This window comes from Pangasianodon hypophthalmus, chromosome 8 (genome assembly GCF_027358585.1).
Source record: "Pangasianodon hypophthalmus isolate fPanHyp1 chromosome 8, fPanHyp1.pri, whole genome shotgun sequence".
Lineage (NCBI taxonomy): Eukaryota > Metazoa > Chordata > Actinopteri > Siluriformes > Pangasiidae > Pangasianodon > Pangasianodon hypophthalmus.
The window spans coordinates 18,294,184-18,318,707 of record NC_069717.1 but is presented as its reverse complement, the minus strand read 5'-3'; the positions used below and the strand labels follow the sequence as shown (position 1 = coordinate 18,318,707).

The following is a 24,524-nucleotide window of genomic DNA, read 5'->3' as shown; positions in this document are numbered from 1 at the left end:
TAAACAAAAGACAACAAAAAAGCAATAATTCAGCTTGTCATGTTTGGAGAAAAAAGGGTTGTGAATATGATTTCAGGAACACCATACCCAGTGAAGTGGGGATGTGGGAGCAACACTATGTGTGGCTGCATCTCTGCAAATGATACTGCGGCATTACACATCATTGAAGGAAACATGAATGGAGCGATGTACCAGGACATATTAGAGGATAATTTAATCTCATCAGCCAAGAAATTGAATCTGAGAACAATGTGGATGTTTCAACAAGACTAAGACCCTAAACATACAGTCAAAATATCTCAAGACTGGTTTCTAAAAAAGAGCTCCAAGCTACAATTGCCAACAATTGCAGCTGCCAACAACTGCTAACAACATACTGTCATGGGAAAAAGAAAGTACAGCCTTCTTCAATTCTATATTTTTAGTTATCAGTGCCTAAATAACAATTGTGTGGGCCTCACCAACTCCTATAAACAAACAAATAACCTCAGGTGACAACAAAAAAAAAACAGATTTCAATATGTAGTCATTTTTTCCTGAAAGGTAAACTAATATTCAGAAACCAGGTGAGAAAAGAATAAGTGCACCCTATGAATCAGTAACATGTAGAACCATCCTTAGCAACATTAACTTGAAGTAAATGTTTTCTGTAGGAGTTTATCAGTCTCTCACATTGTTTTGGAGAAATTTTGACCCACTCTTCTTTACAACATTTCTTCAGTTCATTGATGTTTGAAGACATTCATTTATGCACAGCTCTTAAGATCCCGCCACAGCATCTCAATGGGTTGAGGTCTGGACTTTGACTTGGCTATTCCAACACCTTCATTTTCATTATCTTTAACCATTCAGATGTCAATTTTCTGGTGTGCTTGGGATCACTGGAGTTCATTGCTGTCTCAAGCCCAAATCATCACCCCTCCACCACCACCCTTGACAGTTGGTATGAGATGTTTTTGGCGATATTCTGTGTTTTCACCAAACATGGTACTGTGCATGATGACCAAACATTCAGATGCAAATTTTCAAACCTTATTGTGCAGCCATATTCTTTTTAAAGAGAAACAGCTTTTTCCTAGTCACCCTTCCATGAAAGCCATACTTGTGAACATGAACATGAACATAAAATGAACATAAACATTTATTGTGTTTACAGAGGCCTGTAGGTCACATGATGTAGCTCTTGGGGATTTCTTTATACACTATATTGTCAAAAGTATTGGGACACCCCTCCAAATCATTGAATTCAGGTGTTCCAATCACTTCCATGGCCAGACTGCTTCTACAAACATTTGTGAGAGAATGGGTCATTCTCAGGAGCTCAGTGAATTAAAGCGTGGTACCGTGATAGGTTGCCACCTTTGCAATAAGTCCATTCATGAAATTTCCTCACTACTAAATATTCCACGGTCAACTGTTAGTGGTATTATAACAAAGTGGAAGCAATTGGGAACAACAACAACTCAACCACGAAGTGGTAGGCCACGTAAAATCACAGAGCGGGGTCAGCGCATGCTGAGGCGCACAGTGGGCAGAAGTTGCCAACTTTCTGCAGAGTCAATAGCTACTGACCTCCAAACTTCGTGTGGCCTTCAGATTAGCTCAAGAACAGTACGTAGAGACCTTCATGTAATGGGTTTCCATGGCTGAGCAGCTGCATCCAAGCCTTACATCACAGAGTGCAATGCAAAGCGTCAGATGCAGTGGTGTAAAGCACGCTGCCACTGGACTGTAGAGCAGTGGAGACGTGTTCTCTGGAGTGACGAATCATGCTTCTCTGTCTGGCAATCCGATGGACGAATCTGGGTTTGGTGGTTGCCAGGAGAACAGTACTAGCTTGACTACATTGTGCCAAGTGTAAATTTTGGTGGAGGGGGATTATGGTGTGGGGTTGTTTTTCAGGGGTTGGGCTTGGCCCCTTATGTCCAGTGAAAGTAACTCTTACTGCTTTAGCATACCAAGACATTTTGGACAATTTCATGCTCCCAACATTGTGGGAACAGTTTGGGGATGGCCCCTTCCTGTTCCAACATGACTGCGCACCAGTGCACAAAGCAAGGTCCATAAAGACATGGATGAGTGAGTTTGGTGTGGATGAACTTGACTGGCCTGCAGAGTCCTGACCTCAACCCGATAGAACACCTTTGGGATGAATTAGAGCAGAGACTGCGAGCCAGGCTGAAGCTTTTATAGCTGCAAAGGGTGGGCCAACTCCATATTAAACTCTACGGATTAAGAATTGGATGTCATTAAAGTTCATGTGCATATAAAGGCAGACGTTCCAAAACTTTTGGCAATATAGTGTATCTAATTACATTAATGGTCTGACCTTGGACTGAATTTGATGGAACGCTCACTCCTGGGAAGGTTGCCAACTGTCTTGAAGGCTCTCCATTTGTAAACTATCCTTCTCACTGTAGAATGGAGAATTTCAAATTGTTTGGAGATGGCCTTATAACCATTCCCAGACTGATGAACAGCAACAATTGCATCTCTGAGATCATGGTTGATGTCCTTTCTTCTTGACATGATGCAGACACACACCTGAATGCTCCAAAACACCAAACTGCCAAAAGTTCTGCTTTTATAGAGGTGGTCACACTTCTTGATGATTAACTAATCTTATGCATTTCTTTAGTAACATCTAGCTGCTAATTACTGTCTTAGACTAATTTATGTAGTCCCTGTAGCTCTGTGTTGTTCTGTGTTGTCTTATGTAGCACCTTGGTCCTGGAGAAACGTTGTTTTGTTTCACTATGTACTTGTATATGGCTGAAATGACAATAAACTCCACTTGACTTGACTTGACTAATGATTGTGGAACAAGGAAGAGTGTACTTATGTTTTCCAGAGCTGGGATCTGAATGTTAGTTTACTTTTGGGGGAATAAAAATTACTAAATATTGAAATTTGTTGTGGTTTTTTGTTGCCACCTGAGGTTATTTGTTTTTAGAAGTTGGTGAGGACCACCCAATTGTCATTTAGGCACTGATAAATAAAAATAGAGAATTGAAGGAGTATGTAGTTTCTTTTTCCCAATAATATACGTACATTTGTTGTGTCTGAATACTTTTTTCCTTATTGATTACATTTTTTCTTTGTTCATATTTATGAGTACAAAGTCAAAAGACATGATGTGTATAAATATGGATATAGTATTCACTGGAAGTATAATAAACAACAAAAAGTGTCTAAATACCTATGGTCAGATATGCAGTGAGGGGAAATAGGTATAAACTGATTTTTTTTAAAAAATCATCAAAGTGTTCCATCATGAAAGGAAAAAGTGTTTATTCATGTTTGGAATTACACACAACTACCACAAGGAAGACTGTTCAGTCCAAGGTGTAGTCTGGTTAGAAAGAAACACAAAACATCAGTAATACATTAGAATCACTGCCACAAATAAATGTTCATGATCTTTTTAAATCAGTTTCAGAAGTCACATACAATACAAAAAAAGAGAAAGGAAGTTGCGGTCCTGTCATACAGGGCCTGAAATGTACAGTTTTGAATACTGGACCATTTATGCATTACATTGTCATTCATCTTAATTAATTAATTAATAATTAATTACTTGTTAATTAATAATTAATTAATTAATTATCTTATTTAAGTGAATTAGTAACAGGATGAGTAACATTCAAAATGTTTGCACTACTTACAGCAGTTTAACTGTGTTAATTTTCATTCCCATATTCCTCCACCACACCCTCCCCAAAAAATTCTCTCACTCTCAATTCTATGGTATTATTTTGTATTATTGTCATTATTATTAATTTTTTTAAGCTGCAAGAAAGCAACAAATTTTCTTAGAAGATTAAAATATACATTACATTACATGAAAGGGGGCATATTAAAAGATGCACCCACATAACATTATACAAAAAAATGACAATATGGAACAGCTAAAATGGTGGAGAGATTGTTGAGAGGTAGTCAGTGAGAGAACTCTAAGCTAGAGAAATGTAGTAATGCTGGAATTCTATCAATTCTATCAGTATGAGGTAATGAAGCCATGTCTTGATTTGTGAAATGTATAAATACTCTTAAACTACATTATATACAAGAATGTTTTTCATTATGTCTCTGAATGGAGACATGCCAAAATAGAGTTCTTATACATACTGGCTTAATTGTAAGACATGTATTTTGTGTTATATAAAAAGGTATATCCCAGAATGTGAAACTCACTTCACTGTGATGAAAAAAATATTTTCCAAAATTTCCATCATTTTAATTTAACCCCAAAATCGATTTCATCGTATAATTTAGTGTGTTTATAAAAGAAAAAGGAAAATAATGAAATGAATACCATCTCTAAAATTCCCAAAACTGCCACCTGTAACATATTAGCTATCTAAAATGAATGGGTTAGATTTACTGTCAGGCTTTATGTTCCTATGTTCTAAATGTCTACATGTGTACTTGCAAATGTAAATGAGATATGAAACATATCTATTTGCACATTCACAGAAAAGAATATAAAATAGACTGTGTAATTAACAAAAAATCTGAGAATGTATTAGTAATTATTAGTAAAATAATGAACAGACATAGTCTGCTGAGACCAGAAGATTCAATTCCTAAGAGACACCAAAGCTTTCAAATGTTCTGCTGAATGTGTTTGTGAAGATGGTAGTTTGTGATGTCTCTAATTGATCAGTCTCTGATTGGTCAGTGTTTCAATGCAAAGATCAGTTCGAGGTATCAGAGTGCACACTACCAGGGCCTTCAGTAGGGGAGATCACAGAGGATGGGGTCATAGCATCTTGCCATCCCCCATTAGCCTGCAGCAGAAAACAAATAAAGAGAAGCCATTAACAAGATTTAGAAAAGTGAAGTGACATGAAATTGTGAATGTGAGAAGCAAAATATGTGTGAAGCAACATAATGATTAATGGGGTTATCACACAAATGTTCCCAAAATTACACCTGTTCATCCTCAATTCCTCAGACATCAGGCCAAAGCATATTGAAAACGTTACATATCCATGGGAAATACATAACAAAATTATTGAACCATTGAGTGTCTTTCCTCGAGAGGTGTATGCTTATGAGAAAGCGTGTTGAGTGAACTTGCCTGTGTACAGCTGTCTGTATTGCCAGATGCAAGCATACACTGTGTGAGATACCTGTTCATATGAAATTCATAAGAAATTTTAGATGTTGCACTCGACTATGCTGACGGCCATTTCGCTACATTTACGCATCAGTCTCTCATTCTTGGCTGCCTTTCTCGCTCTCAAAAAACAAATTTGCCTTAATATTTGCTGGTGTTGGAAGTGTCCTCTGAAAGCAATGTCTGATTTGATTTTTGCAGTGGGCCAACAGTTTGTTGCTCCATATTTTGATGTCAGTCAAGAATGTGGAATGATAGGCTGGTGTGTGTGAAGGTAAGGGACAATGAGTGAAAGTGACGGTGTAGGACTTTTCCTCCACCCAACTCAGCGGAGTGTCTTTGACTGAGGTAAAGGGCTCCCAGAAGAGATTAGCCTTGGTAGGAGAGCCTCTCATCCTTTTCCTCTCCTTTCCTATACTTTTCGTATACTTTTGTCTCCATGACCAAAGGTAACCTATTCTAAAGTTAATTAATTTTATTAAGTGCATCATTATATGTGTTTGTTGTCCAAGATTTTTTGACTGATCATGTATTACAGAATCTGTGTTTGTGTGTGTGTGTGTGTGTGTGTGTGTGTGTGTGTCAGTCATGCGCTTGGGAAATTCAGTTCCCAGAACAGGTCAATAAATAAACTTTTTCAGCCACAGTGTCTTGGCTAGGACTGGGAGAATTTAAGAGGAAGGAGATTTAAGAGGAAGTCTGTTCAACCCTGGTGAAATGGATCATCCTTTGGTCACTGTAGGCTCTTTCTCTGTCTTGTCTAGTGGGAGTAGGCAGTCTGACACCTCCATTTTTCTGTCTGGGGAGTATTGGTGGGGCTTGGGGTGTGTGCACATACACAAACACACATACAGACATCCTGTGTTAGTGCTAATGGAGTAATGAAGTGAGTTGTGACCTAAGCACTAGATCAGAGTGAAAAAGTGGATAGCAGTGAGAGAGTTAGTGTGCAAGTGTGATTTGCAAGAGCATGACACCACTTCTGTACTGCTGAAGGCCACAAAGACAAATGAATATTTGCAATGGATACACTGCCATGTCCCACTGTTGTTAATTTTCTTACACGAATTGTAATGTGGAATACGTAACTGGGTGAGATGCATGGATTCATCCATGCATATATATATATATATATATATATATATATATATATATATGTATATATATATATATATATATACCGTCAGGTCCTGAAGTATTTGGACAGAGTTTTTGTGATTTTTCCTTTACACACCACCACAATGGATTTGAAATAAAACAATCAAGATGTGATCTTGGATGAAAATCCTTTGCTATCAATGACTGCCTGAAGTCTGGAGCCCATGTTCTCAAAACTCAAATTCTGAGTTTCTTCCCTGGAGATGCTTTGCCAGGTCTTCACTGCAGCCACCCTCAGTTGCTGCTTGTTTGTGGGTCTTTCTGCCTTCAGTCTTGTCTTCAGTAAGTGAAAAGCATGCTCAATTGGGTTCAGATCAGGCGACTGACTTGGCCATTGAAGAATATTCCATTTCTTTGCCTTCAAAAAGTCTTGAGTTGCTCTCACAGTATGTTTAGGGTCATTATCCACCTGCACTGTGAAGCGGCATCCTATCAGTTTTGTAGCATCTGGCTGAATGTGAGTAGAGAGTATAGCCCTATACACCTCAGAATTCATCTAGCTACTTCTGTCAGCAGTCACATCATCAATAAACACCAGTGAGCCCATTCCATTGGCAGCCATACATGCCCATGCCATAACACTGCCTCCACCATGTTTGAAACGTGATGTGGTATACTTTGGATCATGAGCTGTTCCTTTCTTTCGACATACTTTTCTCTTCCCATCATTCTGGTACAAGTTAATCTTGGTTTCATCAGTCCAAAGAATCTTATTCCAGAACATGGGAGGCTTTTTAGATTTTTAGATTTTAGATTTAGTTTTCTGGCAAAATCTCGCTTTCATGTTCTTGAATGCTACCAGTGGTTTACACCTTGTTTTAAACCCTCTGTATTTGCATTCATGAAGGCGTCTCTTGATTGTAGATTTTGACAATGATATGCCTACCATCTCCAGAGTATTCTTGACTTCTGTTGATGTTGTGAAGGGGTTTTTCATCACCAAGGAAAGGATTCTGCGATCATCCACTTTAGTTGTTTTCCGTCGTCTTCCAGGTCTTTCGATGTTGTTGAGCTCACCAGTGCTTTCTTTCTTTTTAAGAATGTACACAACTGTTGATTTAGCCACACCTAAGGTTTTTGCTATCTCTCTTATAGATTTATGTTGTTTTTTCAGCCTAATGATGGCCTCCTTCACTTGCATTGAGATCTCCCTGGACCTCATATTGGTAGCTCCAGTTGAACAGCTGCCAAATGCCAACTCAATACCTGATATCAACTCCAGACCTTTTATCTGCTTCATTTGTCTTGAAGTAACTAGGGAATGGACCGCACCTGGTCAATTAACTTCTTGTCAGTCAATTGTCCAAATACCTTTGAGCCCCTGAAAATGGAAGTACTTTGCTTAAAATGGCTGTAATTCCTAAATGGTAAATGCCATATTTTTGTGGAACCTCTTAAAATAAAGCGGAAAGTCTACACTTCAATCACATCAATTGTGGTGGTGTATAAAGGCAAAAATCACAAAAACTCTGTCATTGTCCAAATATTTCCGGACCTGACTATATAATATGTGTGTGCGTGTGTGTGTGTGTGTGTGTGTGTGTGTGTACAAAATGTATATAAAAAGTCTACACACCCCTGTTAAAAGGGCAGGTTTTTGTGAAGTAAAAGAATGACACTGTCAGTACAGTAAGTGCAGGTACGTAATCCTTTATTTAATCATGGCAAACAAGACCAAGATGAGATCCAAAGACGTGGTCAATAAACAGGCACAGGTCAGGCGATCTACAGTGCATCCGGAAAGTATTCACAGCGCTTCACTTTTACCACATTTTGTTGTTACAGCCTTATTCCAAAATGGATTAAATTCATTATTTTCCTCAAAATTCTACAAACAATAGCCCATAATGACAACATGAAAGAAGTTTGTTTGAAATCTTTGCAAATTTATGAAAAATAAATAATGAAAAAAAATCACATGTACATAAGTATTCACAGCCTTTGCTCAATACTTTGTTGAAGCACCTTTGGCAGCAAGTACAACCTCAAGTCTTTTTGAGTATGATGCTACAAGCTTGGCACACCTATTTTTGGGCAGTTTCTCCCATTCTTCTTTGCAGGACCTCTCAAGCTCCATCAGGTTGGATGGGGAGCGTCGGTGCACAACCATTTTCAGATCTATCCAGAGATGTTCAATCGGGTTCAAGTCTGGGCTTTGGCTGGGCCACTCAAGGACATTCACAGAGATGTCCCGTAGCCACTCCTTTGTTATCTTAGCTGTGTGCTTAGGGTCGTTGTCCTGTTGGAAGATGAACCTTCGCCCCAGTCTGAGGTCCAGAGCGCTCTGGAGCAGGATTTCATCAAGGATCTGCATGATTTCCTCCAGACATGACGCTTGCTATTCAGGCCAAAGAGTTCAATCTTTGTTTCTCATGGTCTGAGAGTCCTTCAGATGCCTTTTGGCAAACTCCAGACGGGCCATCATGTGCCTTTTACTGAGGAATGGCTTCCGTCTGGCCACTCTACCATACAGGCCTGATCAGTGGAGTGCTGCAGAGATGGTTGTTCTTCTGGAAGGTTCTCCTCTCTCCACAGAGAAATGCTGGAGCTCTGTCAGAGTGACCATGGGGTTCTTGGTCACTTCCCTGACTAAGGCCCTTCTCCCCCGATCGCTCAGTTTGGCCGGGCGGCCCGCTCTAGAAAGAGTCCTGGTGGTTCCAAACGTGTTCCATTTACGGATGATGGAGGCCACTGTGCTCATTGGGACCTTCAATGCTGCAGAAATTTTTCTGTACCCTTGCCCAGATCTGTGCCTCGATACAATCCTGTCTCAAAGGTCTTTAGACAATTCCTTGGACTTCATGGCTTGGTTTGTGCTCTGACATGCACTGTTAACTGTGGGACCTTATATAGACAGGTGTGTGCCTTTCCAAATCATGTCCAATCAACTGAATTTACCACAGATGGACTCCAATCAAGTTGTAGAAACATCTCAAGGATGATCAGTGGAAGCAGGATGCTCCTGAGCTCAATTTTGAGTGTCATGGCAAAGGCTGTGAATACTTATGTACATGTGATTTTTTTTTTTTAATTTTTATTTTTTAATAAATTTGCAAAGATTTCAAACAAACTTCTTTCATGTTGTCATTATGGGGTATTGTTTGTAGAATTTTGAGGAAAATAATGAATTTAATCCATTTTGGAATAAGGCTGTAACATAACAAAATGTGGAAAAACTGAAGCGCTGTGAATACTTTCTGGATGCACTGTACAAAAAGAGTAAACAGGGTTAGGCAAGATCAAGAAATATAAACAGACTAGGGTCAAAACCAGAATAGCAGACTATAGCCAACAGCTTGGTAACAACTGGAAAGACACAGAGCATATACTTGACACTGAGTAAGTGAACTGAATGTCCTATATATACTGTGAGAGTGCTGGGATGTGATTAAGTCCAGGTGAGTGTGAACGTAAGTGTTTTGGTGTTGTAGTCCTTAGCAGCCATCAGTAGGCCATGCTGTGTGTTGGGATTTGTTGTTGGACGCCATTTCCAGCACCGACATGACCAACACTAAGATAAATCATGTCAGATCTTTTCCCACCTTTAATGTGTAATTGCAAAGTGTACAAATAAAGTGAAAAACAATCAGAAACTTTTTATGGAAAAAAGACAAACAAACAAAAAAACTTATTTATTTTAAATTATTTTTTAAATTACCTAGCTACATAAGTGTGCACATCCCTAAACTAATACTTTGTCGAAACACCTTTTGATTTTATTACACCATTCAGTCTTTTTTGGATTGGAGTCTATCAGCATGGCACATCTTGACATCTTAGTTGGATTCAGGTCTGGGCTCTATCTAGGTTATTCTAAAACATTGATCTTCTTTTGGTTAAGCCATTCCTTTGTTGATTTGGATGTATGCTTTGGGTTACTGTCATGCTGAAAGGTGAAATTCCTTTTCATCTTCAGCTTAATTCAATTCAATTCAATTTTATTCATTTAGCGATTTTAACAATGGACATTGTGACAAAGCAGCTTTACAGAAATAAATAGATTCAAATTAAGTTAAACCAAAATAAATTGTAAATATGTGAATTTATCCTTAATGAGCAAGCCAGTGGCAATGGTGGCAAGGAAAAACTCCCTAAGACGATATGAGGAAGAAACCTTGAGAGGAACCAGACTCAAAAGGGAACCCATACTCATCTGGGTGCTAACGGATAGTGCGATTATAAATAAATCCCTTCTATAACTGTGCACTATATGGACAAATAGTACAATTATGCAACCAGTAAATTCATCACAGTTTTCACGAGAAGTCCGATTTGTTAAACCTATCCACTGTCTTTTGATGTAGTCCTGAGTACAAAGCTGCTCGTGGCAACTACAGCCCCAAAGCCACCACAGCAATCGCAGTCCCAAGCCATCACAGTACAACTCCCCATATGAGATCTCGAGCCATCACCACAGCCCCCAAGTGGCACTATCCCCAGCAATCCCACTGATCTTCAGGCTGTGAGGTTACTAACAGACAGCTGTATGTTTTGCACTAAAATCAACTGGTATTTGTAGCTATTCATGATTCCCTCCACCTTGACAAAAGCCCCACTTCTGGCTGAAGAAAAGCAGCCCTAAAGCATAATGCTGCCACCACCATGCTTCACCGTGGGTATGGTGTACTTTTATTAATGTGCAATTTTTGGTGTCAAGCATACCTTTGGGAATTATGGAATTATTATATCTATTAGAATTGGTCTTATCATTGCCACATGGTTTGGGGTGATATAGGTGGGCTTGGATATTTTTTCTGTGAGAAAGGGATTTCATCTAGCCACCCTACCCCATAGCCCGAGCCTGGACATGTAAAGAATGAGAGATTGTTTTTACTTGCAGAGAGTAATCAGTGCATGTCAGATATTCCTGCAGCTCCTTTAATGTTGCCATAGGTCTCTTGGCAGCATCCCTGGTAAGTTTTTGTCTTGGAGGGACATCCTGTTCTTGGCAATGTCACTGTGGTACCCCATTTCCTCCACTTGTTGATGATGGCCTTCACGGTGTTCCGTGGTACATCTAATTTGGAAATTCTTTTATACCCCTCTACTGAATGATATGGCTTGAAAAGTGAGATACCATACATGCTTTTTAAGCTCTTTGCAAACCATGGCTTCAGCAGTCAGATGAAACCAATAAGAGGTCAAGAAAATCCTACAGAAACAACAGCTGTTTCTGTTACAAAAAATGTACGGTATCTCACTTTTATAAAAAGTCTACACACCCCTGTTGAGATCTGTATGATAATTACTAATATGATTGGTTCATTCTGAACACAGCCACATCCCCAATTACAAAAGAGTGTGCACACTAATGCAACTGGGTTATTGTAACTTTTTTATTTTCATAATTTTCCCTAAAATGTTTCTGGTTTCACTTAATGTTTATACGTTGTAATTTCACATTGACGTGATTTATCTTGGTTTCATACAGGGGTGTGTAGACTTTTTATATCCACTCATATATATATATATATATATATATATATACATATATATATATACATACATATATATACATATATATATATATATATATATATATATATATATATATATATATATATATATATATATATATATATACATATATATATACATACATATATATATATATATATATATATATATATATATATATATATACGCTTTTTACTTTCTCTACTTATCAAAAAAGACAACGCCAGTGAATTAGTAGTGCAGTACAAAAGAAGCTGTGGGTTGTGGGCTCCGATGTCTACATGCACTGGGAGCAGGCTTATTTGATTCACATACTGTCAAAACCCATTTTGTGCTTGTCTATTTTACACAAGAACACTCATCAACCCAACACTAGTGAGAGAACACTAAAATCACTGAAAGTCTTGTAAATGTTTTGTTTTAGGATGTCAAACAGAGGTGCAAGGTTTGCTGGTGGGCTATGAATTAGAAACCAAAGAGAACAGTGAGGATTTTTAAGTCTTGTTTTTACTACCTGCAATGGTAACTAGTTGTGGATTCTGAACTCCTTAAAGCTGTTGTTTATTTATTTAATTTTTTTGTTCTGCATTCATAGGCTTCATTTGTTTTCCTGAATGTGGCATGCTGAACAGGGAAGTCTTTTTCTGCAATGAATGTTGAGTAAATCTCCTTACAATGCATTTTATATCAACCAAAATTCAGTGCCAAAAAATATTCTTCCACAAATTAAGCCATAATATTTATTTATTGTGCAGTTAAAATAAATCAAAGAAAATAAAGCTCAGTGAAATAAGATTAGATCAGTGAAATAAGAATGATTAGAGCCTCGGGTTTAATAGAAACATTTATTAAAGTAGTGCAGTCACTGTCTGCCTTTAATGTGCCTTTAACTTTTTTTTAGTATGCCATTGCCTTACATTTAACACATGTTAAGTGAAAATGAAGATGCAAGAGATGAGAGATAAGAGACACCACAGAAAACAGACAAGTTGTAAATATCTGTCTGAATTTCATTATATATTTCCTTTTTTATTAAGAATAATGCTGTTTGGGTTTATGACAAAATGTATTATTAGCTTTGTGGCCCTGATTTATTAATGTCAGAGTTCAGATTTCAAGTGAACCTGAAACAAGTATCTGACTAAAGGCAGTGAGACAGTGAAAAAAATTTGGAAAAAAAAAACAAAAAAAGAAAGAATAAATGAATAAAAGCAAGTAGACATGATTGTGCATTATGGTAATAAGGAAAAATGCGAATGAAAACCTTTTCATAGGCTCTCAAATTTTGATTCTGTTGGCATCAATCCTTTGGAAACCTAGGAAACTTGACTGCAGTTATTAATTAAACATTTTGAAAATTTTTCTGATTATTTTACTATGCATAACTTAATTAAACTTTCTCATTATTAACACTTAGTAAATAAAACAATTTTGTCTAACTCTCAGAAATAGCATTCTGCAAAAAAATAAATAAATAAAAATCCACGGTTGCACCACAGACATATTTCACATACAATTGCTATTCCCAAAGTGACTTTCAGGCTTAGTAAATTTCATTGCAGGTGCAATATTAATTGATTTATAATGACACTGCTCTGTATTTTACATTTTTAGGCAAAAGAAACAAGCAGAAACGCCCCAGATTGCATATTCATTAAGCTAAACACCCAAAAAGGGTAAGACAGGTTACTTTGCTCATGTGAATGATGATGTAATCCTCTGTAGACTCTGTTAGTAAATTGCTTTTTTTAAACAGGCAAACCTTTAGTACATCAGTGTGATCAATGTTTTTTGGGCATTTGAGAGATGCTTTATTTGGCCCTTTCTGCTGAAGTTTACACTGACACCTTCTGGTTCATCTGTAGAATTATTTAGTTATAAACAAGATCACACACATGGAGAAATATACAAATATGGACATATAGTTGTTTTAATATGATTATGGTGCTTTTACAAAAGGCTTTAACATACTTAAATGCTGTACCTAGAGCTAAATCTAAACGCAGTCACAAAAGTTGTATTTTAATACACTTGCTTCATCACTGGTACATCAGAATGTTTATCCAGACAAGATTTTAATACTGGGTACACAAATAAATCACTGCATTGAAACTACATGCTGTGCATTAAGAAGTCCTTACATTCGTTATATTTATTATTACAGTCCCTTCTGAAAGTATTGGAATAGCAAGGCCAATTCTTTTGGTTTTGCTATACACTGAAGACATTTGGGTTTGAGATCAAAAGATTAATGTGTGATGATAGATCAGAATTTCAGTTTTTATTTCCTGATATTTACATCCAGATGTGTGAAATAACTTAGAGCATGGTACCTTTGGTGGCAGACCACCCAATTTTTAGGTGAGCAAAAAATTTGGAACAGACAGTCTTATAGTAAATAACAAGTAAATAACACTTAATATGTGGTTGCATATGCCTTGCTTGGAATAACTGCATCATACCGGGGAACCCACTGACATCACCAAACTGTTGCATTATTCTTTTTTGATGCTTTTACATGCTTGTACTGCAGCTTATTTCAACTGTTGTTTGTTTTAGGGGATTTCTCCCTTCAGTCTCCTCTTCAGGGGGTGAAATGCATACTCAGTTGGGTTAAGGTCTGGTGATTGACTTGGCCAGTCTAAACCTTCCACTTTTTCCCCCTGTTGTGTTGGCAGTGTGTTTTAGGCCATTGTCTTGCTGCACGATGAAGTTCCTCCCAATTAAAATGCATTTCTCTGTAATTTGGGAGACAGAATTTTTCTGTAGACTTCTGAAATCATTCTGCTCCTACGATCATGAGTTACATCATTAATAAACATTAGTGAGACTGTTCCACAAGCAGCCATGCAAGCCCAAACCATGACACTTCCTCCAACACGCTTGACCGAAGAGCTTGTATGCTTTGGATCATTAGCAGATCCTTTCTTTCTTAAGACTTTGGCCTTTCCATTACTGTGGTAGAGGTTAATCTTGGTTCCAGAAACTTTGTGGCTCTGACTCTTACTGCTGATGAATGGTTTGCATCTTGTGGTATGGCATATTTCTGCTCTTGAAGTCTTCTTCGAATGGTGGATTGTGATAGCTTCACCCCTGCCCTGTGGAGGTTATTGGTGATGTCTCTGACTGTTGTTTTGGGGTTTTTTCACAGCTCTCACACTGTTTCGGTCATTAACTCCTGTTTTCCTTGGTTGACCTGATTGATATCTGGTTGTTAGTACACCAGTGGTTTCATTCTTTTTTCAGGATATTCCAAATTGTTGTATTGGCTATGCCCGATTCTTGTGCAGTGGCTCTGATCAATTTTCCCTGTTTTCTCAGCTTCAAACTGGCTTGCTTTTCTCATATAGATAGAGTTCCCTCTTATAGTATTGGAATGGCAAGGCCAATTCTTTTGCTTTTGAGTTTGACCAATGAATTTGAGATGAAAAGATGAATATGAGATGATAGATCAGAATTTCACTTACTGATATTTACTTCTTTTTTTTAATTTACATTTATGTTGTTGATCACTTGAAAAATGGGTGGATTCAAACAAAAATGGCACAAGTTGTTTAACACATCTAGATGTAAATATCAGGAAATGAAACCTGAAATTCTGATCTGTCATTCATCTTTTGATCTCAAACCCAAATGTCCTCGGTGTATTGCAAAAACAAGAGAACTGGCCTTGCTGTTCCAACGGTTTTGGAGGGGCATGTGTATGAATTTATGTTGGTGAGCTGCATCAAGCCTGTGATGTCACTAATATGTACAACAATAGCCCTATGCATATTGAAATTCATTCAAGATTATTTGTGATGTGTCAGAATTCACTTACATCTAAGCCATGTGGACTGTACATGGAGTTGCCCCCCAGATCATCATTGTATCCTGCCGTCTGACTGATAACATGGCGCAGGGTATCCACCTACAGAGGACACAACAGGAAGTTAAGTCTATCAAGATTCTATATCAGGAATACAGGAAACATCACTTATATGCTTTGTGCTAACACACATTAAACGCTCAGGTCTAAACAGTGGAGGGATTAATGGACTGGATTAATCAAATTAAAGATGGAAGCAAAGCAAAAGCAAATGACTATTCCAATCGAATGAAATGCAGTCAATTGCAAATCTGAAATTTAGCACTTCTTATCATCTGGGATTATGTAAAAAAAAATTGTACTTGCCTATTTATCTCTTCCATCTCCTTTCAAAAAGCGGCTAGGCTAAATGTTAAGCACTTTGAATACTATGAGCCATCCTATGAAGTAAACCTTACCATTCCTACAGTAGAAAGAATGTTTTTTCATGGTCAGCCATTTTGGCATGATATTTATGCTAGTTGACTGAGCCATTGAACTGAACTGAGCTGATGAAACCATGTCTTTGTTTCAACATTTATGTCAGGCCATTGGTCAGTTGCTATATTTTTTCTCTAACTAACTCTCTACTATGACTGTATTTTATAGTAAATAAAATATGCAAATGTATTTCAAGTGTATGAATTTGTGCAAAGTGTGGATTTATGTTACTTTTTGTAAACAGCACTTCTTTGAAAGCACAGCTTTCATAACAAAAACAGAGATTGATCTGCACAATTAAAAATATTCACATTATTTACATGTGTTTTCTGAAGTCAGTAATAGTACATGATGCAGCATGTTAAAAGAGCAATGGTAACATGCCATAAACAAATCTGATGTTTAATAATCATCTGTAACAATATCATCACAGTTCAGAAAACCCTCCTTCCCATTTGAAAATAATTTTCTGGTGACAATGAGATGTATATCAAAGTAAATCAAATATAGACAAACACAATTAAACAGAGACAAGAAAGAATACAGATGCTTGAAGGAAAGTAAAGTTACATACACTCAATACCAACCCAAGAGCGTAAGTCAGAGCCAAATGCATTTGCAACATCAACTGTAAAATGGGATCTGTTCCAGAGGTGGGATCAATTTATTAACTCTAATGATAATGTGCTTTTATTGGCTACTGTAAGCCAAGATAAAAATAATTCACTGAAGGGGAATTATGGATTGTTCAAACTATCTGTCCATGGCCACTTCATGCATCAGATATCAACAATTAATAATCTTTTGCTAAAATGGGACTTGGGAGAGAGCATACAATTCAATGAGATTTGTGAATGTGATTATCTTTAAATTGATGTTTTTTGAGGCTGCACTGAGGATGACTAGCTAACTAATAGATTCTCTGTTCTGGCATACAGCCCCAGTCCCTGTACGTAGAGCCTACCTGTGACTGCACATTGGCTCCGACTTGTGCCCCTTGGTAAGAATCCCCATTCGGATTCTGCATGCTCATGAACATGTCCCCTGAGTTTGGGAGGTTAAAAGAACCTGACGAACCTGGAAAGGAAAGATGTAAGTGTCTAAATGACTTCAGAGAGTAAGGAAGAGAAGGGGATTTACACAGGCACACACACGTACAAACACACACATACTCATACTACAGCTACAACCGCACATCACACATAAAGCCAAAAAATGCAAGCAACTAGAGTGTGGCAAAAGCTAAAAGGAGAAAAGAATTGACAAGATGGAACTGACCAACAGTATGCTCTATACTATATACTATACAACCTAAGACCCAAATACTAATGAACAAACAAAAAATACAAACAAATAAAATAACATCAGAAGACATACACAAAGAATGTGTATGGGAATAGCAGCCTACCCTCCAGAGGGTTTCGTATCACCTGCTATTCTAATGGACTAGTGTATAAGGGATCATGTACCAATGACAAAAACAGATAGAAGCTAATGGAAAAGGTCAGTACCAGTAAACATGCTGGTTAAAAGAGTGTTTTTGTTCTCTGCAGAATCCAGCTGAAATTCTTCATCTTTCATCTGGAATCCTGGATGCAAGAAAAAGGGGATCCCTTTAAATCGCTTGCCCACAAACCCTCAGGGACTCGGCCATATCCGCAACATATCCTTCTGCTTAATATGTTCTTTTAGTGGCAGTGGTATACTGCATCATGCTACTAGTCAAATGCTGCCAATCTTCTAATGGTAACACCTTTATGCACTGGATTATGGTGAGCGGGGACAGTAAGAGTAGTATAGAGCCATTTTGTTTTTTTCTCTTTTCACTATAAACACAAAAGAGCATCTTGTCTGCTTAACCTTACTTGTCTTGTGTCGCACGTATGTTGTTGAAGGCACTATAGTGAATTGTAATCCTCTAGTCTAAGAGAACTTGCTATCATGTCATCAAGGCAAGCTAGTGTAAGGGATCAGAAAAGGAGAATTAGGGGATGATGGTCCAGGTTCGGTGATGCTTACCAGAATTGGGTGTAGTCGGGGAGTTGGTCTGACTGTTCTGCACGGCAGCAGCCACGGCATGCGCTGCGTTCACAGCGGTTTTGGCAGCATACAGATTGGCCTCCTCTTGGAATTTGCCGATGTTCTTCTTGTAACGGATCCTCTTGTTGCCAAACCAGTTAGATACCTGGGGGAGCAAAAGTAAAAAAAAAAAAAAGGGGTGGGGGGGGGGTGGGAGAGGAGAGGGAAGGGTGTCAGATGTCAAGGTGGACGAGGCACTGCACACCGCACAGTGTGATCGCTTCAAGCTGTTTCGTTCGGGTCCATCAAGTTGATGGTCCCCAGCCTCCTGCAGTAATTTCCGTTTGGCTCACAGACTAATTAAGCGATTATCAGACAGAGCTTGTGCACTATTATGCATGAGAGCATGACATGCTCTCTGTTTGTCTCTAGACAAAACCAACACACCAGAGACTGCTTGTCTTGTGACGAAGCAGAGCTCAGTGCTGCTCTGCCACCAGGGCTGCTGTTGAAGATGACACATTTGTTTCGAAGATGGATAGAATCCTTGGTGTGCAATGGGACAAAATTTTCCATGTTATGGAAGTTTTTGGTGAAGTATCAATTTGCCATACAAAAACTGTCAGGTTTATGCTTGAAATTAAATCTAGTATTATAATTAGACAATTTAAATTACACTTGATCAGTTTTAATCATTCAATTTTGCTTATTAGAAGAATAGACCTCTTAGACTTACAGTACACACATTACAGTAATAAAGTTTCGCAATAAACTGTTTCATATAGAAAATATTAGTGTCCTCCTACAACTTTTACCTCATACATTTATTACAATAATACAAAAATGGAGCACACTGAAAACAATAAGATGTAGGTCACATGGGCACCAGAAGTGTCAATGCTTGCACTGCAATAACTGTGGAATGATAAAGAGATTATGGGTTGTTTCTTAATAGCCCTATACATTACAGAGGCCTGTCACTGTGGCTATTTTTCCTGTCATATTGCTACACTGACTGGGCCAGGCAGAAAGCCCAAACCCCTTTAATGAAGCTTTATTTAATTTCCTCCTCTGCATTTCCTGTTTAATATCTTGAAGAGCTGCAGCCATGCTATGCCAAAGCGAGTGAATTTACATGGCATCTGATCAGTCCTACCCCACCATGTCACTGCGTTTCTAAATCTTTAATATCTAGGCAATTAAAATTAATGACCGCTCGACCAAAACCCCCACCGTTGGCAGGCATTTGCCTTGACATCAATTGTTTGATGGGTTTACCTAGAGGTTAAACTAACAAGCAAGGTTTAATCAGATATAATGAATGCAATAGCCATCATCCTTTTTGGTTAATCTGCTTAGAGCTTCAAAGGGCCAGGGTAAAATTCACATTTAGGTATTAAGCTTTAGACTGGGAGGCTTCTCTAATTATTCAGCCAAATGGAGCAATATCTCTTATGTCGTGCCTGGAATATATCTCTGAAATTTGTATTTACTTATAAGGAAAAAAAATATCTAAAGGTAAAAAGTAAAAATATTTTATAAGGAAGAGTTAAATTGTCTCAATTGTGTAAAGGATTACACTACAATATAAAATTCTACACATTTGGTGTTCGTTCTTGGCGAGTCTGGTTGTGTTTTTTTTTTTTTTTCGTACATGTTTGTTTTAAAGCCATTCATGTGTCTGCCAGGACTCAGTCCACTGAATCTGTAGAGCGAACAAAGGCCAAATCAGTGATTAGTTCCTGTACCCATCCAATATGTTAACATGGTATGCTGAAAAGAAAGGAATCTCACATCAGAAATTATGTTCCCGACTGACTGGAAATCATTCACTGACAACTCAATATGTATTATCTTTATGGAAACATATCTGTGGCTTAAGGAAACTGTGCAACAGAGAAGAATGAAATGCCAACAAAATGATTCACAAATAGTATTTACTGAATGAATACACACTCTTAAAATGTTTGTAGCATCTAAGTCAAATTATTTAAATGTAAATTTACACCAAAATCACAATGCTGAAAATTGAAAGTGAATGAACTGTGTCCAGCTATCCTCAAATCAGATAAACACTACACTCCTGGGCAAAAAAGCAGAAAAAAAATTAAGATATTAATGGTCTTAACAACAAATCATTGGTCAGGAAATTAACAAGCATTAAACAACCTGTAGAGCTCTTCCTGCTCTATCAGTCCTGGTTCCATTTATGAGCTTGTTATCAGGTCCTTGATGGGCTGCATCAGGTGTGGCAGATAAAAGATTAATCAATATTTGGTTAAGAAAACATAAAACATCCCAGAAGATATTTTTGGAAAATTTTGTACACCCAGGTATGTGTTAGTTTGAAGTTTACATCAAACATTTGAATCATTATCATGATATTACCTTTGCACACAAAAATACTATACTTTGCGTACAAGAAGACCATCTAAGTGAATTTCCCTGTTTCTAGCTTTTCCCCAAACAGTTCACTGCAGCAAAAGTAAACGAGCAAATTGTGGCACAAGAGGTCTCAGGAGTGCATTTGTTTAATTCTTGCTAATTTTCTGACCAATGATTTGCTGTTAAGACCATTAAAAGCTTAATATTTTGCCATTTTTTTGCCCAGGAGTGTACATTACACTATACACTTGACTTCATAAAATAGCAAGAGCTTCATCCAGTGTGTGTGTGAGAGAGAGACACTTTCAGGCTTTCAATCAACTGATCAGTACAGCATGCAACACTGACCGCTAAGCTGAATGACTTCTGCTGTACACCTGACTGGCATTAGGACAGTGTTCAGGTAATGCATTATTTCTTTATGTCTGCAACCCGAAATCAGGTTTGGTTTCCCATTGGAGAGGGGAACCAATGGGATTCTAGTAAATAATTCAGCTTGCCATTCTCATGATTGGCTCTTGGCTCATGCATACTCTGCTAAAGTTATTGGAAGGGAACAGGATAGATTAGCTTTTCTTAAGGAACTCATATAACATGACCAACATACAAGGAAAATAAAACTGTCATAGGTGGATCAGTAGCGGTTGAATAATCACAAATAAAAATCGGCTGAATAATCAAAAAAAATTACAAAATATTAAGCATTTAATGGTCTTAACAACAAATCATTGGTCAGAAAAAAGAATTCAACAATTGCACTCCTGAGACCTCCTGTGCCACCATTTGCTCGTTTACTTCTGCTCTTTGGGGAAAAGCTAGAAACAGGGAAATTCACATGTATAGTATGGAAAAATCATGATAATGATTAAAATGTTTGATGTAAAATTCAAACTAACACATGTCTGGGTGTACAAAATGTTCCAAAAATATCTTCTGGAATGTTTTTTTCTTAAAAGATTAGTTATTATCTGGTTATCTGCCACACCTGGTGCAGCCCATCAAGGGCCTAATAACAACGGAGAGATCTACGTATTTGTTTAATTCCTGCTAATTGCCTGACCAATGGTTTGTTGTTAAGACCACTAAAAGCTTAATATTTGGCCATTTTGGGCTTGGCCCATTTTTTATGGAGTGTAATGAATAATAAATATTACTGCATTATGTTGCTAACACATTACCTCACAGCTTAGCTACATTTATAAACTGAAATATTGATAAGCACCACTTGTTTTAACCGCAGGAGTATCATAGTAGAAGAAATCAACCTAATTTGCTACTGCCAACTATTTTCGCTTCTACTCCTGCTCACTCAGTCTGCAAATGACATTATTGATTATCTCATAAGGCCCTTGGTTGTATGGTTGTGTGTGTGACCGATAAAATTTGAATTTGAATTCTGAGCAGCCATGATTGTACTTGTTTGAAGGCATGGACATCACACACACACAAATACACACATTCACTTGGATGAATAAAGAGGTTGCCTTGGTGTGCTTACATGTACCAATGTTTAAATTTCATCATCACCATTACATTCACTAACATCAATAACAATGGGAATCAAGCGACAAACAATACTTTGTCTTCATGTAACAAATTCAGCCTTGCCTAGGTCACTGAGACACTGTGTCTCAATCTCTTTGTTGGTCCTTTTTAAGAACAAGAAATGACTTGAAATTTAGAAATAAAATCACTCATTCATTCATTTATCGTCAGTAACCACTTTATCCTGGTCAAGGTCACGGTGGCTCTGGAGCCTATCTCAGCGTTGTCCATTACAGGGAAATAATGGCATCATTCAAATTGTATGACTTTAGTGCCAAACACTACAGCTAGCAATTAAACTGATAAAATAAGGGCTACTTGGCCAAGCACACACAAAGAAAAAATAGTGAGATTGTACGTGAGGAAGAACTGCTACACTGCAAAAAAATGACTTCTTAGCAAGTGAAAATATCTTGAATATAGTCAAATTGAGTATATCCTATTATAAGATTACAATAAACCAAATATACGATTATTAAACATATTTCTAGATAATGTTACTAATCTGAAGCTTGAAATAGTCTTGTTCTATTGGCAGATAATTTTTGTAATATTAATGAAATATTTATTTCCAGAAAAGAAATTTCTGCCAAAAGAATTAGAAAATCTAAAGCTTGAAATATGTAAAAGCATCTATAAAAACCTATGTGTAATATTATTTGATTATTAAATTTTTGATCTATAATCTCATAATAAGAAACACTTGATAAGTGAAATATCTTGAATATGGAAAAATTTAAGTTATCGTTTTTTGCAGTGTACAGAAAAGCAGAGACTTGCAATGCTTCAGCTTATAAACAAGATGACCATCACAATCCCAGGTTTTGTGTAAAATGTGTTGAACAGCAGGGGCCTTACATTTACTTAAGGAGCTTTTTAATAAAATGTACTACTAAATAAATAAATAAATGTGTTTTTATAAGTACATTTTACTGTTATTCAAGTATATAATGTACATAAAGAAAATAACATACGTCTACTCTTCATACTTCATACTTATTCTACCAGTCAACAGTTTGGACACAATACATACAATGATATATATTAAAAAAAAAAAAAAACAGAGGAGATTTTGTAAGAAGTTTTGATATGAGAATACTTGGCTACTGGCCTGGCCTTTCTGAATTAAAGATCCTCAAAATAGTGTGTCCCTCAATTCTACTAAATGCTTTTAGAACACTTTCACTTGACCCCTCCTGTGTGCTCTTCAATTAACTTCAAGTGAATTTTGTCAGAGCCACCTTAAATCCTAATGTACTTTGATTGGCTGGCTTGTTTCTATGGTACCCCCATTTTATGGAGGTGTTTAAAGAGAAAGAGTTCTCCAGTACAAAAAAGCCATTAACAACAGCCATTAAAACACAAATCACAATGCAACAGTTCCCAGGCCCTGATATTCTGAAGGCAGCATATTAGTGCTACACAGAATAACTGAGTATGGGTCATAACACTGAAATACATGAGATATTTTCTAATAGAATTAAACACTGGTATCTCCCATTATCGGTGTGTAACAAACATGGAACACCTGGACATGTGATCAAGGTAGGATTTGTTAGCTAATTCAACCTGATTTGATTAAAAGATCAGTAAGTGGTCTATCACAAGAATAGGGTCAGTGTTTTGTGCTAATGGGCCTTCCATATATGCAATATTTAATGCTTCAATAAAGACATTTACTAAACTCGAAAGAGTGTCAGTTCAAGTACATTGCTGGGGGTGGTGATTGTATTCTGAGTTTTGGTTAATGCACAAAATGCATGTAAGATATATAGATTAAAAAAAAAAACACACCAGAACAAGAGTGGAACAGGAGAAGTCTGACATACCTGTGCCACTGTGATGGTGCTTCCCACCCCCTGAAGGCAAAAAAAAATGGCTTTTACAGTATCTGACTCCTCAGTGACCCTCCACAACCCCCTCCCCACAGAAAAAATAGAGACATTTACACATGACAAACAAATTCTGAACATGCTGGGACCTGCAGGCTAACATTAGACATCATAAAAGACCACCAATGTGGCTTCATGTGCTAAAACAATTTTTGTCTGTGGGGAAACGGATGAGGGGGGCACACCTGCCTTCAGGTATATGTTAACTTAGTGTTTTTGGAGTGGGACAATCACTTTGGTTGTGACATTTCATCCAGCCACCTCTGTTACTTTGTAGCTCCTACAAACAGCCACACATGCAGGAATACTCTCACATGGTCACTGAAAGGCACAGCAGCTAACATGGGATTTTACAAACAATGGTGCACGGGATGCTATGGCTACAGGTTAGTCTTCCCTCAAAACTCAGTCCTCAATCATAAGAGTAAAGAAAGGGAAGTTCTCGGGTCCAGTTTTAAACTCGCACTCTCAACCATGCCAACCTTCAAATGGTTTCCATTCTCATTTAGGCTTCTACAAAGATAATATTTTTTGTTATCAAAATGAGGTACTAAACGATAGCACTATTGTTTACATATATTTACTTATTAGGAACACAGTGATTTGGCTTTTGGGGCTTTGCTTAGTCAATCCATCTCTGAACCTCGGTACATCTTTG

The 24,524-nt window shown here is 37.4% G+C and overlaps 1 protein-coding gene across 17 annotated transcripts in view; it reads right to left on the bottom strand.

Annotated features, from left to right (window-relative positions):
* pbx3b (pre-B-cell leukemia homeobox 3b) overlaps nt 1-24,524 on the bottom strand; it is a 147,215-nt gene that overhangs the window by 9,027 nt on the left and 113,664 nt on the right. For 2 of the 17 annotated variants that reach the window (XM_026925843.3, XM_053236454.1), the window contains exons 7-11: nt 23,804-23,833; nt 18,045-18,210; nt 17,537-17,614; nt 16,990-17,102; nt 15,558-15,647 (exon numbers count right to left, since the gene is read on the bottom strand). In XM_026925843.3, coding sequence (XP_026781644.2) covers nt 15,558-15,647; nt 16,990-17,102; nt 17,537-17,614; nt 18,045-18,210; nt 23,804-23,833 — 477 coding nt within the window. Of the gene's footprint in view, nt 1-3,274; nt 4,791-11,930; nt 14,934-15,557; nt 15,648-16,989; nt 17,103-17,536; nt 17,615-18,044; nt 18,211-23,803; nt 23,834-24,524 lie in introns of those variants that run through there. The other 15 variants (XM_026925846.3, XM_026925848.3, XM_053236455.1 and 12 more) reach the window with 15 other exon arrangements.